We start from the raw sequence: 20,636 nt of genomic DNA, 5'->3' as shown, positions 1-20,636 counted from the left end.
AGAGCTGATATTAGAGACCTATTCCATTTGTCTTATTTGTGAATCAATATATGATGTGATATTACTTTTTATGTTTGTTTTTAATAAGATTGGTCTCAACAAATTGGGTTTGAATCCCCCACGATTAAAGGTAATAATATATGAAGTCCCAGTTTTAAACACTAAATTTGTTTTTTAATTTGGTTGTATTACTATAATTGTATTTTTTTATTAGGTAAGAGAATTCTCCCACCATGGTCCGCTGTGTGTCGTAAGAGGCGACTAAAGTGGAGGGAGCGAGGGGACTGGGGATCCTCTCCTCTCTATCTCTACTCCCTAAGAGACAGCAAGGCAAAGAAAGGGGGACGGGAGACTGAAAGGTCTCGCAAACCCTAGTTATAAGGTCATTAAATGTCAGAGGATGTGGAAGTAAAGCGACTGAGTGGAAAAAAGGGGAGATCGGAAGGATGATGACTAAAAGGAAGGTTGATGTGTTAGCCTTGAGTGAAACAAAGATGAAAGGAAAGGGTGAATTACAGCTTGGAAGTATGTATGGTAGAAGGTCTCGAGTTACAGGTGGACATGCTAGAGAAGGAGTGGCTGTGCTTGTGAGTGAGAAAGCAAAGGAAAAACTGGTGGAGTGGAAAGAGATATCTTCCAGATTGATGTGGGTGAGGTTGAAGTGGGGTGTAGAAGTATGGATGTTTATAAGTGCATATGGACCTGGTTCAGAAAGAAGCGCTGAGGAGAGAGAGGAGTTCTGGAAGGACTTGTCCGAATGTGTGGCAAGTGTGAAAGAAGGGTGGAAAGTGGTAATGCTAGGTGACCTGAATGCTAGAGTGGGTGATGAAACGGTTGAAAATGTGATTGGTAGATATGGCGTACCAGGAAGAAATGAGAGTGGGAAGAAATTGATTGAGTTATCTGTGGAAAATGAGTTGGTGATGTGAAATACGTTGTTTAAAAAGAGGGACGTGAATAAGTATACCTTTGTCAGAGTGGATAGTGGTAAGATGTGGACAGAGCACTGATGGAGTATGTGGTGGTTAAGAAAGGGATGGTAAGTAGATTGTTGGATGTGCATGTTTACAGAGGTGAAATGAGTGGTATGTCTGATCATTTTTATGTGGAAGGAAAACTGAGAATAGATGGATCGTGGGGGGCTAGTTATAAGAAGAGTGTGAGGGAAGAGGTGAAAATGTCAGAGTTGAATAAGGCAGAAAAGGAAAGAGAGTTTATAGAGAGGATAAGAGAAGAGTATGAACGGGTTAGTAGAAGAGAAATGGAGAGTGTGGAAATTGAATGGAAGTCGTTTAAAGAGGCAGTGTTGAGGAGTGCAAAAGAAGTGTGTGGAATGAGAAAAGTTGGTCGAGGTATTACGAAAGGAAGTGAATGGTGGGATGATGAGGTATCAGAGGCTGTGACAGAAACGAGACGTGCCTTTGAGGAGTGGCTGCAAGATAAGAGTGGCGATGCGTATGAAAGATATAAAGTGAAGAAAAGGTTGGTAAAAGCGAAAGTGGAAGCAGCGAAAAGGAAAGCAAATGATGAATGTTGTCGAAAGATAGGAGTGAACTTTAGGAAAGGGGAAAAGTGTTGCTGGTTAGCGGTAGTGCAGTCAGGACGAGATGGGCAGAGTATTTTGAGGAGTTGCTAAATGTGGAGGATGGGAGAGAAGTGAGAGTCGAGGCGATCGATGGTATGGAGAGAATGCCCGTGTTGGGTGATTTCAATGTGAAGCCTGTGGAAACATGGGAGGTGCAAGAGGCAGTGAAAGAAATGAAAGGGGGGAAGGCACCTGGGTTGGATGGTTGTACTGCTGAATGCCTGAAAAAAGGTGGCACAGCTATGCTTGACTGGTTAGTACGCTTGTTGAATGTATGCTTTTTAAGTGGTGTGGTTCCTGTTGATTGGTGTAGTGCATGTGTGGTGCCATTGTATAAGGGTAAAGGTGATAAGTATGATTGTAGCAATTTGAGAGGTATCCGTTTATCGTCTGTATGGAAGAGTCTTGATTAAGAGAGTGAGAGAAAAAACGAGTGAGGTGGTGATGGAGGCGCAGAGTGGTTTCAGGAAAGGAAGAGGATGTGTGGATCAGGTGTTTGCAGTACGACAGGTGTGTGAGAAATATTTTGCAAAAGGAAAGGATGTTTATTTGGCTTTGATGGACTTGGAAAAGGCGTATGACAGAGTTGATAGAGAGGCATTGTGGCAAGTGATGGCGATGTATGGAGGGGGTGTAAAGTTGTTGAAGCATTGAAGGGTTTTTATATGAACAGCAGAGCATGTGTAAGAGTAGGGAGTGAGACAAGTGAGTGGTTCCCTGTGTTGACTGGTGTGAGACAGGGGTGTGTGATGTCACCATGGCTGTTTAATGTGTACATGGATGTTGTGGTGAGAGAGGTGAATGCAAGAGTATTTGGCAGAGGTGTAGACATGATGGACAACAGTGGAACAGTGTGGCAGTACCTGTCAGTTGTTGTTTGCAGATGAGGAAACATTGAGAAGGTTGGTAACGGAGTTTGGAAGAGTATGTGATAGGCGTAAGTTATGTGACAATGTTGGGTTGAGTAAGGTGATGAAGTGTTCAAGTGATGGAGTGGGCATGACGTTAGAAATCAGTTTGCATGGACAGGTGCTGGAAGAAGTTGAAAGCTTTAGGTACTTGGGTTGTGATGTGAGTTGGTGGAATGTAGTGTGAGGTATTGCACAGAGTGAATCAAGGAAGCAAGGTTTTGGGTGCTCTGAGGAGAGTGATGAGCAACAAGAGTATAGGTATGGATGTTAAGAGGGGACTGTATGAGAGTGTGATTGTGCCGACTGAGTCGTATGGTGCAGAGACTTGGAGCCTGAACGCAGATTTAAGAAGAAGGTTGAATATTTTTGAGATGAAGTGTTTGAGGACTATGATAGGAGTGACAAGATTGGATAGACTGAGAAATGAAATTGTGAGAGAAAGAACTGGAGTAGTTGTGGAACTGAGCAAGCGTGTTTATAAGAGAGTACTCGGTTGGTTTGGACACATGGAGAGGATGGATGAGGAGCGAATGTTGAAGAGGATCTACAGAGCAGAAGTCAATGGAAAGAGACCAAGAGGAAGGCCGCGATTGACGTGGATGGATGGTGTTATGAGTGCACTGCAGGAAATAGGTCTAAATATAATGGAAGCTAGAGCTCTTGTTGGTGACAGAAAGGAGTGGAGAGGTGTTGTGAAAGGATAGTGGGATTGTGGACGCGTTCTTAAGGATGGGCTGGGCACCCGTATGATGCGGCAGGGGTAAACGAGTGAAAGCTGTCGGGCCCTGCTGTTGAACAAAAGAGTGTGTTGTGTCACCCTGACCCGAGTGACATTGCCGCTTTCTGGTGTCCCATTTCATCTGGAGGGACAAAAGCATGACCAACTTGGGTGCCGAGGTGCCTAACTTGTTTGGGTGTTTGGGCAATTGGGTTGGCCATGGTCCAAAAATGTTTGTGTGTTTTTTTGCCATTTATTTCCCTTTTATTTTCTTTGTTATTGTATGTGTGTGTCTTGCTGTCGGTCACCCCTCTTGAGGGATATGACCAATGTAGATAGATAAATAAATAGATGGATTTCTGCAGTCGCATTTTCGTATCTCCATAGTATTTTTGTGGTATTTCCTTAGTAGTATTTTTGAATATTTCTGTAGTATTTCTGTAGTACGTCGTCTGTACTATTTGTGTAGTATGTCCTTAGTAGTACTTTTGTAATATTACTGCAGTTGTATTTTTTGTAGTATTTTACTTATAATATTCTAGCAGTATTTTTGTATTGTAGTATTACTGTAGTAGTATTTTTGTAGTATCCATGTTGTAATATTTCTGTGGTAGTATTTTTGTATTATAGTAATGATATTTTTGTAGTATTCATATAGAAGTATTTCTAAAGTATTTTCATTATTTTATTCTTATAGTATATCTTTAATATTATGGTAGTACTTTTTTAGTATTTTTATAGAAGTATTTTTGTAATATCACTGTAGTGATATTCTTATAGTGTTTTAATGTAACGTTTCTCAAGGCTAGCATTGTAGACACAGACACTAGTCGCTAATGAATACCTTTTTTTTAAGGAAGCATAAAAGGAAAAAATATATTTTGTCAACACAGCCAAATAGCAAATCATAACTTTATGGTTTAGGGTTAGGGTTAGGGTTAGGGTTAGGTTTAGTTAAGTTGCTAGCGTCACTTTAAAAGTAAATGCTAAAAAATTTAGCGTTTAATGCCAGTGTCAGATCCAGACTTGAACTTCTAATGCTAATAGTAGAATTGTGGACTTGGCCACAAGCCTCTAATGAACATATGACACATGAGGTCAAGTCAAGTCATGTTTATTTGTACATCCCTTAATCACAGAGTTTCGAAGGGCTGCACAGACCACAGATTATTGCAAACCACAGACTATTATTACATCATCCCCTGATTTAAGACCTACATAAGGGCAAATAATACACAGTTATTGTCAACATAAAATATAGGTTTTTCATATGCTATAGAAAGAAACATGGTCAGAAATCTGCTAGTATATTATAATTAATCAATAAAACAACCACTAGACACATTAGCAAATAGCATCATTTTAAGTGTTTAAAAAAAAATCTGTGTTTAAATATCAGTTTCATGGACTTTAAGTCCTAATGCTAATGCTGGCATTTTTGACATGGCCACTCACCACAATCACTTTAACCATTAATGCTAAATTATTTAGCATTCAATGGCAGTAAAAACAAATATCATATGATTAGCATTGAACAAGTGATTAGCCTCAAGCTAGCAATTAGCCTTGAGCTAGTGATCCGTGCTTTAACACACAAACTGTACCAGCAGTCGGATTAGCTGATACAGCCACAACCCACAACCCATTAGTTGTTTGAATCGTTTTACCCGTTTATGCTAAATAATTTACCATTTAATGCCAGTTTCACTGATTTTAAGCAGTGATGCTAATGCTTACATGCCCACACGCTTACTAGCCGTTAATAGAAGAATTTCTTTTAGAAAAACATGAAAGAAAAAGGGTCAGAAATGTCCTAAAATATTTCTTCAAAACAGCCAATAGCCACAGTAGCAAAGCGCCTCACTTAGAATAGAATAGAATAGAATAGAATATACCTTTATTGTCATTGTTACAAAATGGGTTAGCATATTGTGACAAGGAAATTGGGCATGACACTCGAGTTTCACACATTCACAGTGAGGTAAAAAAGCCAAGAAGATAAAGGAACAGAGAAGATAAGGTTATAAAACAAGGAGGATAAGGTTATAGTTATACACAGTATTTACACAAGAAATGTCGGCATGTAGGATGTTACATACAGTTTGGTATCGTAATACAGTTTGGTATCGTAAGGGTTTGTGCAATTATACATTTGGTGCAAAAATAGTCATCATCGTGCAAAAAATAGTCGACATATGCATTTGGTGCAAAAAATAGTCATCATAGTGCAAAAAAATAGTCAACATTGTGCAAAGTGAGCAGTAAACAGTGCAGTCAACATGTGCAAGAAACAATAGACATGAGTACCGTTTTACGTTCGTGTGAGGTAGTGTTTTTGCAAGAGTTTTTCAGTTTTTTGTGCGGTGTGTGTTTAGGATGGTAATGGCTCTGGGGAAGAAACTGACTCAGAGTCTGTTTGTTTTTGTTTTTTGTGCCGGAAGGCAGCAGGTCGAAGAGGTGGTGGCCAGGGTGAGAAAAGTCATTGATGATGTTTTCTGCTCTGCCGAGGTAGCGAGACCAGGCAATGTCCTCCAGACTGGGCAGAGAGCAACCGACGATTTTCTTGGCTGTTTTGATGACCCTCTGAGCGTTTTCCTGTCTGCTGCTGTGCACCCAGCATGCCACACCGTAATGCAGTACGTTAGAATGCTCTCCACTGTGGCTTTGTAAAAGGACACCTGCAGCTGCTGTTTTAGATGATTTTTCCTGAGCAATCTCAGGAAATGCAGTTGCTGCTGGGCCTTCCCCACCACCGCTCTGGTGTTTGCAGACCAGGAGAGGTCGTCGGAGATGTGCACACCCAGAAATTTGAAGGAGTGGACTCTCTCTACACAGTCTCCTTTTATGATGAGTGGTGCTGGATTCCTGCCATTCCTTCTGAAGTCCAGTATGAGTTATTTTGTTTTTGTGGTGTTCAGTATGAGGTGGTTTTCCGAACAACACGTTGACAGTGACTCCACCTCATCCCTGTACGCCGCCTCGTCCCCTTCAGAGATGAGGCCAATCAAGGTGGTATCGTCGACGAACTTAATGATTGTGTTTGTGGGGTGGGTCTGTGAGCAGTCGGAGGTGTAGAGGGTAAAAGGCAGGGGGCTCAGTGCACAACCTTGGGGGGAGCCAGTGTTCAGTGTTAGGGTGGGAGGGACGTGGTTACCGAGTTTCACGGACTGTGGGCGGTTTGAGAGAAGTCCATCATCCAGTGGCAGATGGAGGGAGAGAGTTCTGGGTGTGTAAGTTTCTCCACAAGGATCTCCGGGATAATGGTGTTGAAGGCTGAGCTGAAGTCCTGAAAGAGCATTCTGACGTAGCTCCCCCGGTGGTCCAGGTGTTTCAGCACGGTGTGAAGTGCTGTGTTTATGGCGTCATCAGTGGAGCGGTTTGCCCTGTAGGCAAACTGGTGGGGGTCCAGTGTGAGTGGCAGGGAGTTTTTGATGTACTGGGACACCAACTTCTCGAAGCACTCCATGACCACGGGTGTAAGAGTGACAGGGCTGTAGTCGTTGAGGCTTTCCACTGCTGACTTTTTGGGGAGGTTTTGAGGCAAGGCGGGACAATCGCCTGTGACAGGGACCGGTGGAAGATGGTGGTGAAGACCCCAGCCAGCAGATCGGAGCAGTCCCTGAGAACCCTCCCTGGTACTCCATCCGGGCCAGCTGACTTCTTGGGATTTATAGTTTTCAGCACACGCCTAACTTCATGCTCCTGAAATGTGAGTGTGTTGCTGCTGGTTGTTGGTGGGTGTGATGTGGCTGTTTGTGGCCTTTCAGCTTCACAGCGAGCAAATAACTGATTAAGGTCCGCAGCTCATGAAACATCAGCCTCAACAGTTGCCAGGTTGTGGCCTCTGAAGTTTTTGATGTGTTGAAGACCCTGCCACATCCTCCTCGGGTCATTTCCAGCAAAGAGGTGCTCGATCTTCCTCGTGTAGGCTGCCTTTGCTTTCTTAATGCATCTCTTCAGGTCAGCCCTGGCCGTAAAGCTGTAAAGAGCGTTGTCTCCAGACCTGAAGGCGGTGTTGCGGTGTTTGAGGAGGGTGCGCACCTCGCTGGACATCCAGGGTTTTTGGTTTGGGTAGACCTTGATTTTTTTATTTACTGTGTCTTCATCCGTGCAGTATCGAATGTAGGATAAAACAGTGTCAGTGAATTTCTGGAGGTCATGGTGTTCAAATACCTCCCAGCAAGTTGATGAAAACAGTCCTGCAGCTGAGAGAGGGCTCCCTCAGGCCACGTTTGTGTTGTCCTTGTCACAGGCTTTGTTTGGGGGTGTATGAGGGGGTGAGGGACAGACATAGGTGATAGGAATTGACTAGGTAGGGGAGGGGGCAAGCTTTATTTGCGTTTTTGTATGATGCTGTATACACGGTCCAAAGTTTTTTCCCCCCTTGTTGCACAGTACACATGTTGAAAGAATTTTGGAAGTACAGTCCTTAAACATGCCTTATTAAAGTCGCCAGCGAACAATAAAGTCGCCAGCGAGACTTAAGTGGTTGGCTTCAGTTTAGCCACTAGCATCACTTTAATCTTTAATACAACAGACTTTAAATTAGAAGCAAGATTGGGCCTGAAAAATCCTGACCCGGCCCAAAGACGACAACTTGATTTGAGGGACTCAACCAGACGCAAACCCGAATTTTCTTGCTGACTTTTTTAGGTATTCACTATTTTTTTTTTAAAAGCTGCAAGAGAGAAGACCAGCCTAAAACTGAACTAATGAATAAACATTTTAGGCCCGACCCGAATTTCGGTTTGGGCCTGGGTTGGGGTTAAGCTTAAAATCTTACCCCTTCTTTAAATACTTATTAGGGACACTGCCACTAGCTACTAATAAATACAATACATTTATTTTGAATTGTATTGAATGAAACTTTTATTTCGAACATGACAAAACAAAAACGAAACAACAAATCGTAAAGAAAACACGCAAAAAATAAAACACAAACAATGTTATCGTACGTACATGTTCGAAAGGGAGTAGGAAGAAGCAAATGCTTATTAAATCCTACCCCTTTGACTTTAATAATTATGTCCAACAGTTAGCGTTTCTGTGTATTCACAAACGACAGAAACCTCTCGGCACATTGGCTATGTGGATACACTGTCTCTTCATGATCATCAGTATCTCCAGTTCCATCACTTTTCGCACAACATGAGAGGAAAATTCTTGGAAATATGCTAAATATTGAATAAAGATATTGAATAAAATATTGAATAAGAATATTGAATAAGAAGACATTGTAAAAATATATGCTCACTTACAATTAGCTTTGAGCATGCAATTAGCATTTCACTAGTTATTTTTGCGATTATTCATAAATGTTAATATGTAACCTCATTTTATTTTGTGCCTTTTGTTGTTTTGTATTTGTTTTTTTCATCTCATTTCAAAATAATGGGGAAGAAGAAGCTATCTGCTAGCCTCGAGTTAGTTATTTGTGCGTTATTGAAAAACAATTTTGTGCACACGTTTTTTTATACTGCTTTACAAGTACGAGTTCTAGCTTTTAAAAACGTTTTTTTTTTCTTTTTGACTCAATCTAGAGGCAAAACTAGCTAGCTATTAGCTTCCAGCTAGTTATTAGCATTGAGCTAGTGATCTGTGTGTTAACTGGCAAACAATTTTATATACTGTATGTACACTTTTTTTAGACTGCTTTAAAAGTCAGAGTCCACGGATCCCTTAACCACTTGGGTCCTAGGGGCACCACTTCCATTCTGGCGGTGCCCATCCCTCTATAGGCTGTATCTTTTGGGTAGGGGTTTGCTCCCCCACATAAAACAGTATCCATGTTTACCCATTCTTCAGAGATGAGCCAGACCTCCGCATCGATCGGCAGCAACATGTGATGATACTCATGCTAGATCCCAAATTACTTAGGGAAAAAAAACCTTTGAGTATCATATTGTACAATATGTGGCTTTTATATTTTTGTTAAAAAACAAACTTTGTGGCGATGACGGTACGTCCTTCCTTTAAAAAACGTTCCTTTTCTTTTCTGACGCAATCTAGAGGCAAAACATCTTGCGTCAGATATGAAAAAACTAATTGGAAATTCCTCCGACTTCCTTGACAACAATCAAAGGTCTTCCGTAAACCGCAATGACTTGTGACTAGTTGCTTGGAGTGAAGCCCGGTTGCAAAGTGTCCCGGGGCTACCACCCCCACTCATTGCAATTATTATATTTATTATTATTCCCTGCAGCCGTTAGCAAAAAAAGCGTACTTTCCGTTGTCCCAGCTTGTCATGCGTTCACACGCGATGAGGACAGACCTGTGACAAACCAGAACGGACTCAGGACTCAATTGCATGCGTTTGTCAGATTTTATTGAAAGAGTGAGATTTTAGGCTTGCTTGAATGCTTGATCCGAGGACTGGCGGAGAGCGGAATCGAGCAAGGCGGGGATGACACTTCCGTGTCGGAAGAAGGCAGGCGGGAATGGCACGTCGTTTGACCAGGGCTGGAGATCAGAGACGATGTCGAGTTCGTAATAGTGGTCGTAGGCAGGCGACAGGCAGAAGGCGTAGTCAGCTTCAGAAATGGGTCGAAAACGGGAATCAGGCAGAAAACAGGTTTAGCAGGGATGGAGTCGGACGAGAATGCCCACTGCTGGTGCGGGCTGCTCCCGGGTGGCAGGAAAGGCGGGAGTCGTGCCCCCATTGGAGGACCTCGGGACATAATTCGTCCGGAACAAAAAGGCGATCCTCCGGACATGTACTGGGGCCTCTCGGACGCGATCCTCAATGTCCCAGGTGATCGTGGCCATCACCCGGGAAGCAGGAAGGATGGACGCCGGCCCCCGGTATTGGTTCTCCTCCTTTTGAAACTGACGAGAGAGAGCATCAGGCTTAATGTTACGAGAACCAGGGCAATAGGAGAGGGTGAAATTAAAACTGGCAAAGAAGAGGGACCAGCGGGACTGTCTCGGGTTTAAACATTTTGCAGAGCGGATGTACTTCAAATTCTTATGGTCGGTCCACACCAAGAAGGGAGCCGCCACCCCCTCCAGCCAGTGACGCCTTTCCTCTAGTGCTAGTTTGATGGCTAACAGTTCGCGATCCGTCACATAATAATTACGCTCAGCCGGAGATAGACGTCGCGAGAAGAAGGCGCAGGGGTGCATCTTGTTATCATCAGCCAACCTCTGGGAAAGCACCGCCCCAACTCCCACGTCAGAGGCATCCGCCTCAACCACCAGTTGACGTTCCGGATCAGGCCCTTGCAGGGTAGGAGCCGTCGAGAAGCGGTTCTTGAAGGTGGTAAAAGCATTGTCGGCTGCTGCAGACCATCGGAACGCACCTTTTGGACTGGTGAGCGCCGTGATGCTGTATCCCGGAATGAAGCAACGGTAGAATTTGGAGAAACCCAGAAACTTTTTGAGCTTCTTACGGTCATGGGGAACGGGCCAGGAGGTAACCGCTGACACCTTTGTGGGATCCATCTTTAGCTTCCCCTCTGCCACGATATATCCCAGAAAGGTTACGGTCTGAGATGAAAGTCACATTTCTCCGCCTTCACAAAGAGGGAGTTCTCAAGCAGTCGGCGAACGACGAGTTGGACGTGCTGCGTGTGTTCTTCCTGGAACTTGGAAAAAATTCATCTAGGTAAACGAAAACGAACCGTTGAGCACATCACGCAACACGTCATTAATGAGCGATGTGGAGGTAGTGAAGTAGCCTTGGCTTTGCTAAATACCTCTCGTAGGTGGTGATAGCAGGCAGGAACCTTGGACAGATCAGGGGGAGGCTTGGAAGCTATGGGTCGGTCAGGGTGAGATGCAGCGCGCAGACAGGTTTGATGGCACTTGACGCCCCATTCCATCACGGTTCCAGAACGCCAATTGAAGTGGGGGTTGTGCCGTATGAGCCAAGGATGACAGGGGGATGGGAGCAGGTGGAACCGAATCCGCTCTTGGTGGTTGCCTGATAATTTCATCTCCACCGGTTCGGTATCTTGCGTGACTTTACCCAACAGGCGCCCGTCTAACGCTCGGGCAGTGATAGGGGACGAGAGAGGAACCAAGGGTATTCGTAATTTGCGTGCGAGGGTGATGTCTAAAATGTTCACTTCTGCGCCGGAATCGACCAAGGCAGGTAGACTGGGGAATACCGGAAATCGAGAGGCGGGCCTCAAGGACAGTTCTTGGGGTTCTGGAGGTTGGGATAATGGCTGAGCCCAATCGGATCCCTCCGCTGTCCGACGAGCTCTTCGTTTTACCGGGCACGATGAGATTCCATGTCCCTCGCCGCCACAGTATAGGCAAAGCCCCTCGGATATCCTTTGCCGGCGTTCCTCCACGATCCACCTCCATGGCTTCGTGGGGACTCGAAATCATGGTAGGCCTTTTGGTGGGGAATCGTCTCGGCTGGCCCCGCTCCTGTCGTCATGCCTGGACTCGCCGGTCGATTCGAGCCGTCTTTCAAGTAATCTGCCAGACTGTGGAGGTAAGTGTCGACCAGCGCCTCGGCGTTCCAGTGACTCTGGCTGGCCAGGGTTCGAAAATCTATGGAGTAGTCGGCAATTGTGCGTTTACCCTGGCGGATGTTCAGGAGGGAACGGGATGCATCGGCCGCTGAAGATCCTGTGTCAAACACCTTTACGATCTCCTGGGCCAAGCGATCGAATGAAGAACACGTCACTGAGCCACGCTCGAACTCGGAGGTTCCCCAGAGTCGAGCTCTTCCGGACAGGTGATTGATTGTGATAGCCACTTCTGCCGCTTCGGACGCGAAGTTACCAGGTTGCAAGTCGAAAATGAGACGACAGTTCACCAGAAATGCACGAACTTGTGCCGGATCTCCACAAAACTCTTCAGGTGCACCCACTCGCGGTTCGGCCGATCCGATGACGTGAGAGGTAGGAAGCAGCACTACCGGCGTCGGGGATCGGGTACTCGAGGGCGGAATGTCGGAAAGGGGAGCTGATGACGTCAGTCACCATGGCAAATGATCTGACAGTCTCGCTACTTGTTCTTGCTGTTGAAGCAGGAGATGTCTTTGCCGATCTAGCATTTGTTGCTGTTTCTGGACTTGGTTTGTTGCACGGCGCCTTCAGCCCATTGTAAACGCTGCAAAGCGGAAGGAGGCTCCGCGTTACTTTGATCTCCACTCGGAGAATCGCGTGCTGAGTCCATGATCTTTTGGTCAGATTGTTCTGTCACAGACCATAACGGACTCAGGACTCAATTGCATGTGTTTCTCAGATTTTATTGAAAGAGAGTGAGATTTTAAGCTTGCTTGATTGCTTGATCCGAGGACTGGCGGAGAGCGGAATCGAGCAAGGCGGGGATGACACTTCCATGTCGGAAGATGGCAGGCGGGAATGGCACGTCGTTTGACCAGGGCTGGAGATCAGAGACGATGTTGAGTTCGTAATAGTGGTCGTAGGCAGGAGGCAGGCAGAAGGCGTAGTCAGGTTCAGAAATGGGTCGAAAACGGGAATCAGGCAGAAAGCAGGTTTAGTAGGGATGGAGTCGGACGAAAACGCCCACTGAGTGAAAACACAACAGCTCGCAAAACGATCTGACAAAGTTTGAACAGAAGACAGGGGCTTAAGAAGGGTGTGGCCACCAATCAGCTTGTCCGGGCTGTTGGCGCCAATCAAGCTGCCACAGGTGTTCCAAATAGGGCAATCATGACAAGACCAGAATCTGGGAAGCGCAACACTGACTGGATTCACATGATTTCAATCTTTTTGTGCCCTCGGTGCAGTTACCACCATCGACGTGATTATTATTATATGAGTTTTTTCCTACCAAAAACCGATAACAAACTTGATGATAAAAAAAACCCATAATAAATGTACGATTTTGAATTGACATCAAACGACCATTCCACAAACGATTTGGCCCTAAAAATAACGATACATATTCCCCCCAAAAATGAAAAATAAATAAACAATAATAAATCCAGCCCTTACGAGAAAAAAATATTGATTCAAGTAATATATTCCAAATCCGGTGGGTTACATCAGGGTCACCAACGTGGTGCCCGAAGGCCCCTATAGCTGCCTAAGATCACCCGAGTAGTAGTAGTATGGTTCTGATAACAGCTCTTCAGTGATGGATCGTGATTTTCGAGGAAAGTTATTACTTGCTTGATGTTTCCGTGGTTGACTACGGCTATATTAAATCCACTTCTACTAATTTGAAAGTATTAATAACATGATTAGTTTATTTTTAAACTTATCCATGACGAAAAAGCTACAAAATATTCAAAAAGTACACAATAACAAATCCAACTTCAGTAAAAAAGAATCAATATAAGTACTGTAATGTACATGTACCATCATGGTGCCTGGGGCCCCAGGGTAGCTCCTTAAGATAACCTGAGTAGCTTGCAGACCGGTTTTCAAAATACTCCACTAATGATGGGTCATTGTGATTTGCTAGAACATTTGAATGAATGAATGAATGAAAACTTTTATTTCGAACATAAAAATAAAAACAGGACAAAAACAATGAGTCAACAACAAAATAATGTCACATAACATGTTCGAAAAGGGGTAGTCAGAAGCAAATGCTTATTTTTCCTACCCTTTTATCTTCCCTATTAAATACATTTTATAGATAGCTCCTCTTGTGTCCAATACAACAAAATCTCATGGATATACTTATTACATAGGTCAGATATCAATAATTATAATAGTTACAATAATCACATATTTTATACCTAATCTTCGCAATACCCATCCCTCAACGTCATAATGCGCATAATGTCACTGCGGCACCAGTGATAATAACAATAAAAATAAACACAATACTTATAATAACAGTTCTGATGTAATAATAGCAACAATAACAACAAGTTAACCATAGTTTGAAATGCAGTATTTCCAATCTCCCTCATATCCCATTTTCTTCATCCCTGTATTCCGCCAGTAATGCTTTTTTGTATTTAAATTTGAACACTTTCTAACTAGCATGATGTTATAGTTGTCTGCTCGGCCTATCCCAAACCTACTTTTCATCATCAAGACCCAGTAATAAGAATCTAATATAATATATTATTCATCATCTCATTAGCCGTACCGCTTATCCTCATTAGGGTCGCGGGGGGGCTGGAGCCCGTCCCAGCCATCAATGGGCAGTGGGCAGGGGACACCCTGAACTGGTTGCCAGCCAATTGCAGGGCACACGGGGACAGACAACTCACTCGCTCATTCACACCTAGGGACAATTTGGACCAGGCAATTCACCTGAAATGCATGTTTTTAGAATATAATATAATACAGTATAGTATAAAATAATATAACATAATATAATACAATATAAAATAAAATAACATAACATAGCATAACAAAACCCTTACCCTAACCCTAACCCATAGCCCTGCGACTGGCTGGCAACCAGCTCAGGGTGTCCCCTGCCCACTGCCCGAAGATGGCTGGGATGGGCTCCAGCACCCCCGCGAGCCTACTGAGGATAAGCGGTGCAGATAATGGATGGATGATATAATATAATATAATATAATATAATATAATATAATATAATATAATATAATATAATATAATATAATATAATATAATATAATATAATATAATATAGTATAATATAATATAATATAATATAATATAATATAATATAATATAATATAATATAAAAGAGGGCAGCACGGCGGCGCAGTGGTTAGCACGTGGCACAGTTCTAAGGTCTTGGGAACCTCCTGTGTGGGTTCAAATCCAGGTACCGGATTTACTGTGCGGAGTTTGTATGTTCTCCCCGTGCTTGCGTGGGTTTCCTCTGGGCACTCCGGTTTCCTCCCACATTCCAAAGACATGCATTTCAGGTGTATCGGTCCAAATTGTCCCTAGGTGTGAATGAGTGAGCGAGTTGTCTGTCCCTGTGTGCACTGCAATTGGCTGGCAACCAGTTCAGGGTGTCCCCTGCCCACTGCCCGATGATTGCTGGGATGGGCTCCAGCACCCCCGCGACCCTACTGAGGATAAGCGGTGCAGCTAATGGGATGAGATGAGATGAGATAATATAAAAGAATAGAATAGAATAGAATACACTAGAATAGAATAGAATATATATCTTAGTATAAGCATATATTCAAGCTAAGAGAATGTTTAATTTGATTAGTTATGCAGGATATATTAAGATCTCTATTGAGGATGATTGATAAGCACTTATATGTATATGAATACAACTTAAATGTTATAAAAAAAATATAAGGGGTTAATCTTGACTTATGGTAACAGAAATCTCTCAGGATAATAGAATAGAATAGTATAGAATAGAATAGAATTTATGAAAATAGAAAGGGCCTGTGTAAGAAAATTTAGATAAGATAAAAGTTAAGAATAAATGTATCAAATAAAAACAAGTAAATATAAAACTAAAAAACAGAGAACCAAAACATCACTCGTCATTTGTGCGCATTCCTGTTTAAGAATTTTGCATACAGTAATAACACAGTAATAACGCATGAGTAGCCCCGTGGAAGGTTCTGAAAATAGCTAAACAGTGATGGGTCATTGTCATTTTCTAGGAATATTTGTAACTAAAATGATGTTTTAGTTTTTGACTGAGCCTATTTAAACCTTATTCTAATCACGAGAAACTCGTAATAACATGGTAATAGCATAGTCACAAAGTTAATTTCTGCATTAATCAGTGACAAAAAGAATATCTGCCAAATCCTGCGTTACATGATTACAAATCAAAGAAGAATCTATTTTTTCTTTTCCAAAGTGATGTCCGAGTCTAACTCACCAATCCTGAGAACCTGCTGCCAACTGGTCCACAAGTCCGCTAGCAAGTAAAGTAAAGACAAGAGCATCCGTTTTTTCTTGGCCATGGTCCTCCCTGGGGGATCCACTGGAGCATGGAGATCACGCTTTTTGCCTGAGATCACTTTTGGGTCATGCTGACAAGTTGCCAGTCCTCCTATCCTTTCCCATTACAATCAAGTGCCTCCTGACCCGCATTGTTTTCTCATTCATTGCGTAGAAGACATAGAAAACAAGCTCCAAGTTGAAGGTTCAAATCCGTCAAGTGTTGTTTTCCATGGTGTCTTTGTTTTTTTCCCGGCGTTCGCTTGAATTGATGAAAGTGGAGTAGGAGCAAAGTGGAGTAGGACAGCTGAGATGCTCCAGCTGGCAAGGCAGCGTAAATGGGAAGTAGTGTTTCCGTCTATGCCTTTTCAAAATAAATGTCAGGCTTGAGAACTTGCTTGGGCAAAAAAAGAAAAAAAAGAAATAGGGGTAGTCAAATATTTGGAGCCGGGGGCCAAATTGTCTTAAAAAAATTGGCCAAGGGACCTATCTATTTTATTTAATGATGACGAAATAGACATGTGATATTTCTTTTTATACTTATTTTTGATAAGTTTGGTCTCATCAAAAAACACACACACACACACAATTAAAGAAAAGTATATACTAGGTCCCTGTTTTAAGCACGGAATTTGATATTTCATTTGTTACTATTTCTGTAGTTGTGTTTAGTAGTGCTTCTGCAGTCGGATTTTTGTAGTATTTCTATAGTATTTTTGTAGAATTGCACTATTAGTATTTTTGAAGTATTTCTATAGTAGTATTTTTGAGTATTTTAGAATTCCTATAGTATGTTTGTAGTATTACTACAAACATACTATAGGAATTCTACCCACATATATATATATATATATATATATATATATATATATATATATATATATATATATATATATATATATATATACGTTTACTGTAGTAGTATTTTTGTAATATTTTACTTGTAATATTTCTTTAGTACTGTTTTTGTATTGGAGTATTAGTGTGGTAGTATTTTTGTACTATTCCTTTCATATTATTTCTGTAGTAGTATATATGCAGTATCCTGTCATAATATTTCTGTAGTAAAATGTTTGTGTTGTAGTACTAATGTAGTAGTATTTTTGTATTGTGGTATTACTGTAGTACTATTTTTGTCTTATTCATGTATGGGATTTCTGTATCAGTGTTCCTGTCATAATATTTCTGGACTGGTATTTTTCTATTATAGTACTACTGTAGTGGTATTTTTTCTTTAGTATTTAAGTAGTATTTTTATAGACGTATTTTTGTAATATTATAGTAGTTGTATTTTTGTAGTATTTATTATATAATATAATTACCGTATTAGTATTATAGGGGGACTAAGGTACAAATGGAAACAAAGTTTTCGCAAAGAAAAAAAAATATTAATAGTACTTTATTTACTATATTTATTGTCCTTATACTTTAACCACTTTCCTTTGGCGGGCCAGTATAAAAAGCCAGAATGCATGTGGCCGATGGGCTGTAGTTTTCCCACCCCTGATATATATGATTAATTCAATCTAGTGTTTATGTAAATCTTAACAAGTAAAAGTCTGGAATTGGATGTATTAAAAATAAAACTGATTTAAATTCTTCCACTTGTGAGAATTGTCATGGCCTTAGAAGATTTCTATGCTTTAATCGCATCTTTACTCTTAATGATTGTCCTGATCGTCGATTGGTTATGGCCGTACAACTTAGCGAGGGTAGCAACGGGTAAGCTTTAATCATAGTGCTTGACAATGGCAAGCTTCATTTCCATGGTTATTATGTTTTTGATATACCCTTCAGCATCACTGAAAACCCTGAGCCAAGATCTAATAAAAATAGTATAAAAAAAAGTATTTTAGTGTACTAACTCCAAAAAATATTTCTTCTTTGTATTTTTTTATCCTCTCAAGCTTCGTTTCCATTGTTATCATCCTTCTTGCATTTCCCTTTACGTTATGGGACCCATAGCTAAATACAGTAAATTCAAGTTTGATACATTCAATTCAGAACTGAACAAAGGAAGACAAAGGCATTAAGGGAGGCAGTTCAGCCAATAGCATATAAACATCTTCATGTTGCCGTAAATACCAGTAGGAGACTTTAATGTTTTGTTCATATTAAAGTTAGTTAGTTATTAGTTTATATTAGTTTTATTTCAGGATCTTGTTGTCATGGCACTATATATTTTGTTCCCACTTGTAGGAATGTTTCATGTGTTGTCTTCTTTTCATGTTTTGCTCATGTCATTAGTGTTTCAATGTCAGGTAGCAGGGATGTGTTGTTGAACCTTTCTTACAGTAGCTTTGTTGGCTAACCTTTTTTTCTGATTTTAAAATTGATAAATTAAATTAATTTTTCTTAACGTAACATGACCAAGGTCAGGGGTGTCAAACTCATTTTAGCTTAGGTGCCACATGGTAGGAAAAAAAACTCTTATGGGGTCCAGACTTGTAGATTAAAGAGAAAAAAAGAGAGGAAGAAAACAAATGAGAGAAAGAATTAACAAGCAAGAGAAAGTCATATAGAATGATCATAAGAAACGGAGAAAAAAGTGAAATACAAAAAAAGAATGCAAGAGAAAAAAAAGATGTAAAGAGAGAGATAGAGAGAGAAGGAGCAAGAGAAAGATGCAAAGAACGATAAAAAGAGAGAAAAAGAAAAGTAGAACGAGAAAGAAAGAAAGCAAGAGAAATGAATATAAAAAGAAAGAAGGAGAGAGAGAAATAAAGAGAGAAAGAGAATGATGCAAAGAGAGAGAAAGGGGGAGAGAGAGACAAAGATAGAGAGAGAAAGTCAAGTCAAGTCATGTTTATTTGTATAGCCCTTAATCACAAGGAGTCTCAAAGGGCTGCAAAAAACACGGATTATTGCAAACCACAGACTATTATTACACCATCCCCTCATCTAAAACCTACATGAGGGAAAGAAAAAACTCGAAGAAACCTTGAGAAGGGACTGCACATGAGGTAAACCCCATTCCAGGATGACCAGGTGGCAATTGATGTTGCAATAACAAATAATACACATATCATCAACAGGAAATATAGGTCATTTACAAGCTATAGAATAAAAGTGTTTTTGTGTCTGGATTTAAACAGTTTCACTGAGGTCTCTTCCTGCATGCATTGACTCCTCTTAATAAAGTAGACCATAGAGTCATGGGCTGAATGGGTAGAACTATCTGTAATGATATGTTGCAGAGAGAGAGAGAGAAAGAGAGAGAGAGAGAGAGAGAGAGAGAGAGAGAGAGAGAGAGAGAGAGAGAGAGAGAGAGAGAAAGAGAGAGAGTAAGAGAGAGAGAGAGAGAGACAAAGATAGAAAAAAAATAAGAGACAGAGTGAGAGAAAGAGAAAGGAAGAAGAGAAAAAGAGAGAGACAGAAAGACAAAGAGAGATAAAGAGAAATAAAGGAAATAGAGAAAGACAGAGAGAGAGAGAAGTGAAAAAGAGAGACAGGAGACACAGAGAGGCAAAGAGGGATAAGAGAGAGAGAGAGAGAGACAGAGAGAGACAGAGAGAGACAGAGAGAGAGAGAGAGAGAGCGAGAGAGAGAGAGAGAGAGAGACAGACAGAGACAGACAGAGACAGACAAAGTAAGGACAAAAATGAGCAAAAGCAAGAGAGTGTGAGAGGAATAGGGAAAAAAGAGAAACAGAGGCAGATAAGAAGAGAAACAGATACAAAAGGGAAAGAGAGAGAGAGAGACAGAGAGAGAGAGAGGTATAAAAAGAGATAGAAAGAAAAAGAGACAAAAAGAAAAAGAAATACAGCTTCAGTTGCTTTGTGAGTGGCACCTGGCTTTGGTGTTGTCAAGTGGACATGTGTTTAAAACTGCAGCTTGCTTTCCTCTTATGCTTCTCTCAACCTTGGCGGGCATGATCCAGCTTGCAGGCTGCATGTTTGATTAAAAAGAATATGTATATAATATAAATATATATATTTATATTTATAAAACCTCCAATTTTGGATGCGTTTATTTTAAAATGAAACCAGTCTTGTATTCCGGTCGTGCATGCAGCTAGCTTAACTGGAGCCTGACTGACCCTCCCGTGCCGGGGCCCGATTGAGGGCGATGTGGCCTGATCCGCAAACACGGATGATACGTGCTGAAGATTAACTCGAAATCTGTTTGCGCTCGACCCCGACAACGTCTTTGCTCGGCTACACCCAGGAACCCTGATTAAATCTTGGCCCCCATGCCCGAATGAGAAGGGAGGGCCACATGGCCAAGCAAATGTCATCTTGGCAAAGCTGACTTGGAGGATTAGTAGAGGTACTCAAACTGCGATCCGTGGGCCTTCGTGGGGCCCTGATTTGGGGACCCCCTATTACTTGATCACTTGCATACCCACCATATCTCATTCCATGTTCCACTCCAGGGGTCTCAAACTCAATTTATGCCACTGAAGCTAGGATCCGGGTGAGGTTGGTGCCGAATGGGGTTTTCCACAAAAACAGCGCTGACAAAAACATTCAGCTGTTCAAAGGGACAGTGTTTTGTATTTGTCTGCTAAATGTCACTCTCATGTGTAGTGCAACCAAAAATAAGATTGAAAGTGAGCAAAAAGCACCCTTTTTCTTCACATCTTTACCCAGCCTTTCTCAAAGAAAGACAAAAAGAAGGGAAAATGATTTTTTTGAAGGGAATAA

General features: G+C 41.6%; 1 protein-coding gene across 2 annotated transcripts in view; it reads right to left on the bottom strand.

The window, feature by feature from the left end:
- The window catches only part of LOC148357511 (glutamate receptor ionotropic, kainate 1), a 76,510-nt gene extending 60,201 nt beyond the window's left edge, over positions 1 to 16,309 (bottom strand). For both annotated transcript variants that reach the window (XM_088346409.1, XM_088346411.1), the window contains exon 1: positions 15,929 to 16,309. In XM_088346409.1, coding sequence (XP_088202535.1) covers positions 15,929 to 16,013 — 85 coding nt within the window. In that variant the 5' untranslated portion in view covers positions 16,014 to 16,309. The remainder of the gene's footprint in view (positions 1 to 15,928) is intronic.
- Between the last annotated feature and the right edge of the window lie 4,327 nt (positions 16,310 to 20,636).

The sequence above is a fragment of the Urocampus carinirostris genome, chromosome 10 (assembly GCF_059441175.1).
Source record: "Urocampus carinirostris isolate Australia breed hairy pipefish chromosome 10, RoL_Ucar_1.0, whole genome shotgun sequence".
In the NCBI taxonomy this organism is placed as follows: Eukaryota; Metazoa; Chordata; class Actinopteri; order Syngnathiformes; family Syngnathidae; genus Urocampus; species Urocampus carinirostris.
Note: the sequence above shows the minus strand (reverse complement) of the source record. Positions and strands in the feature narration are given on the sequence as shown.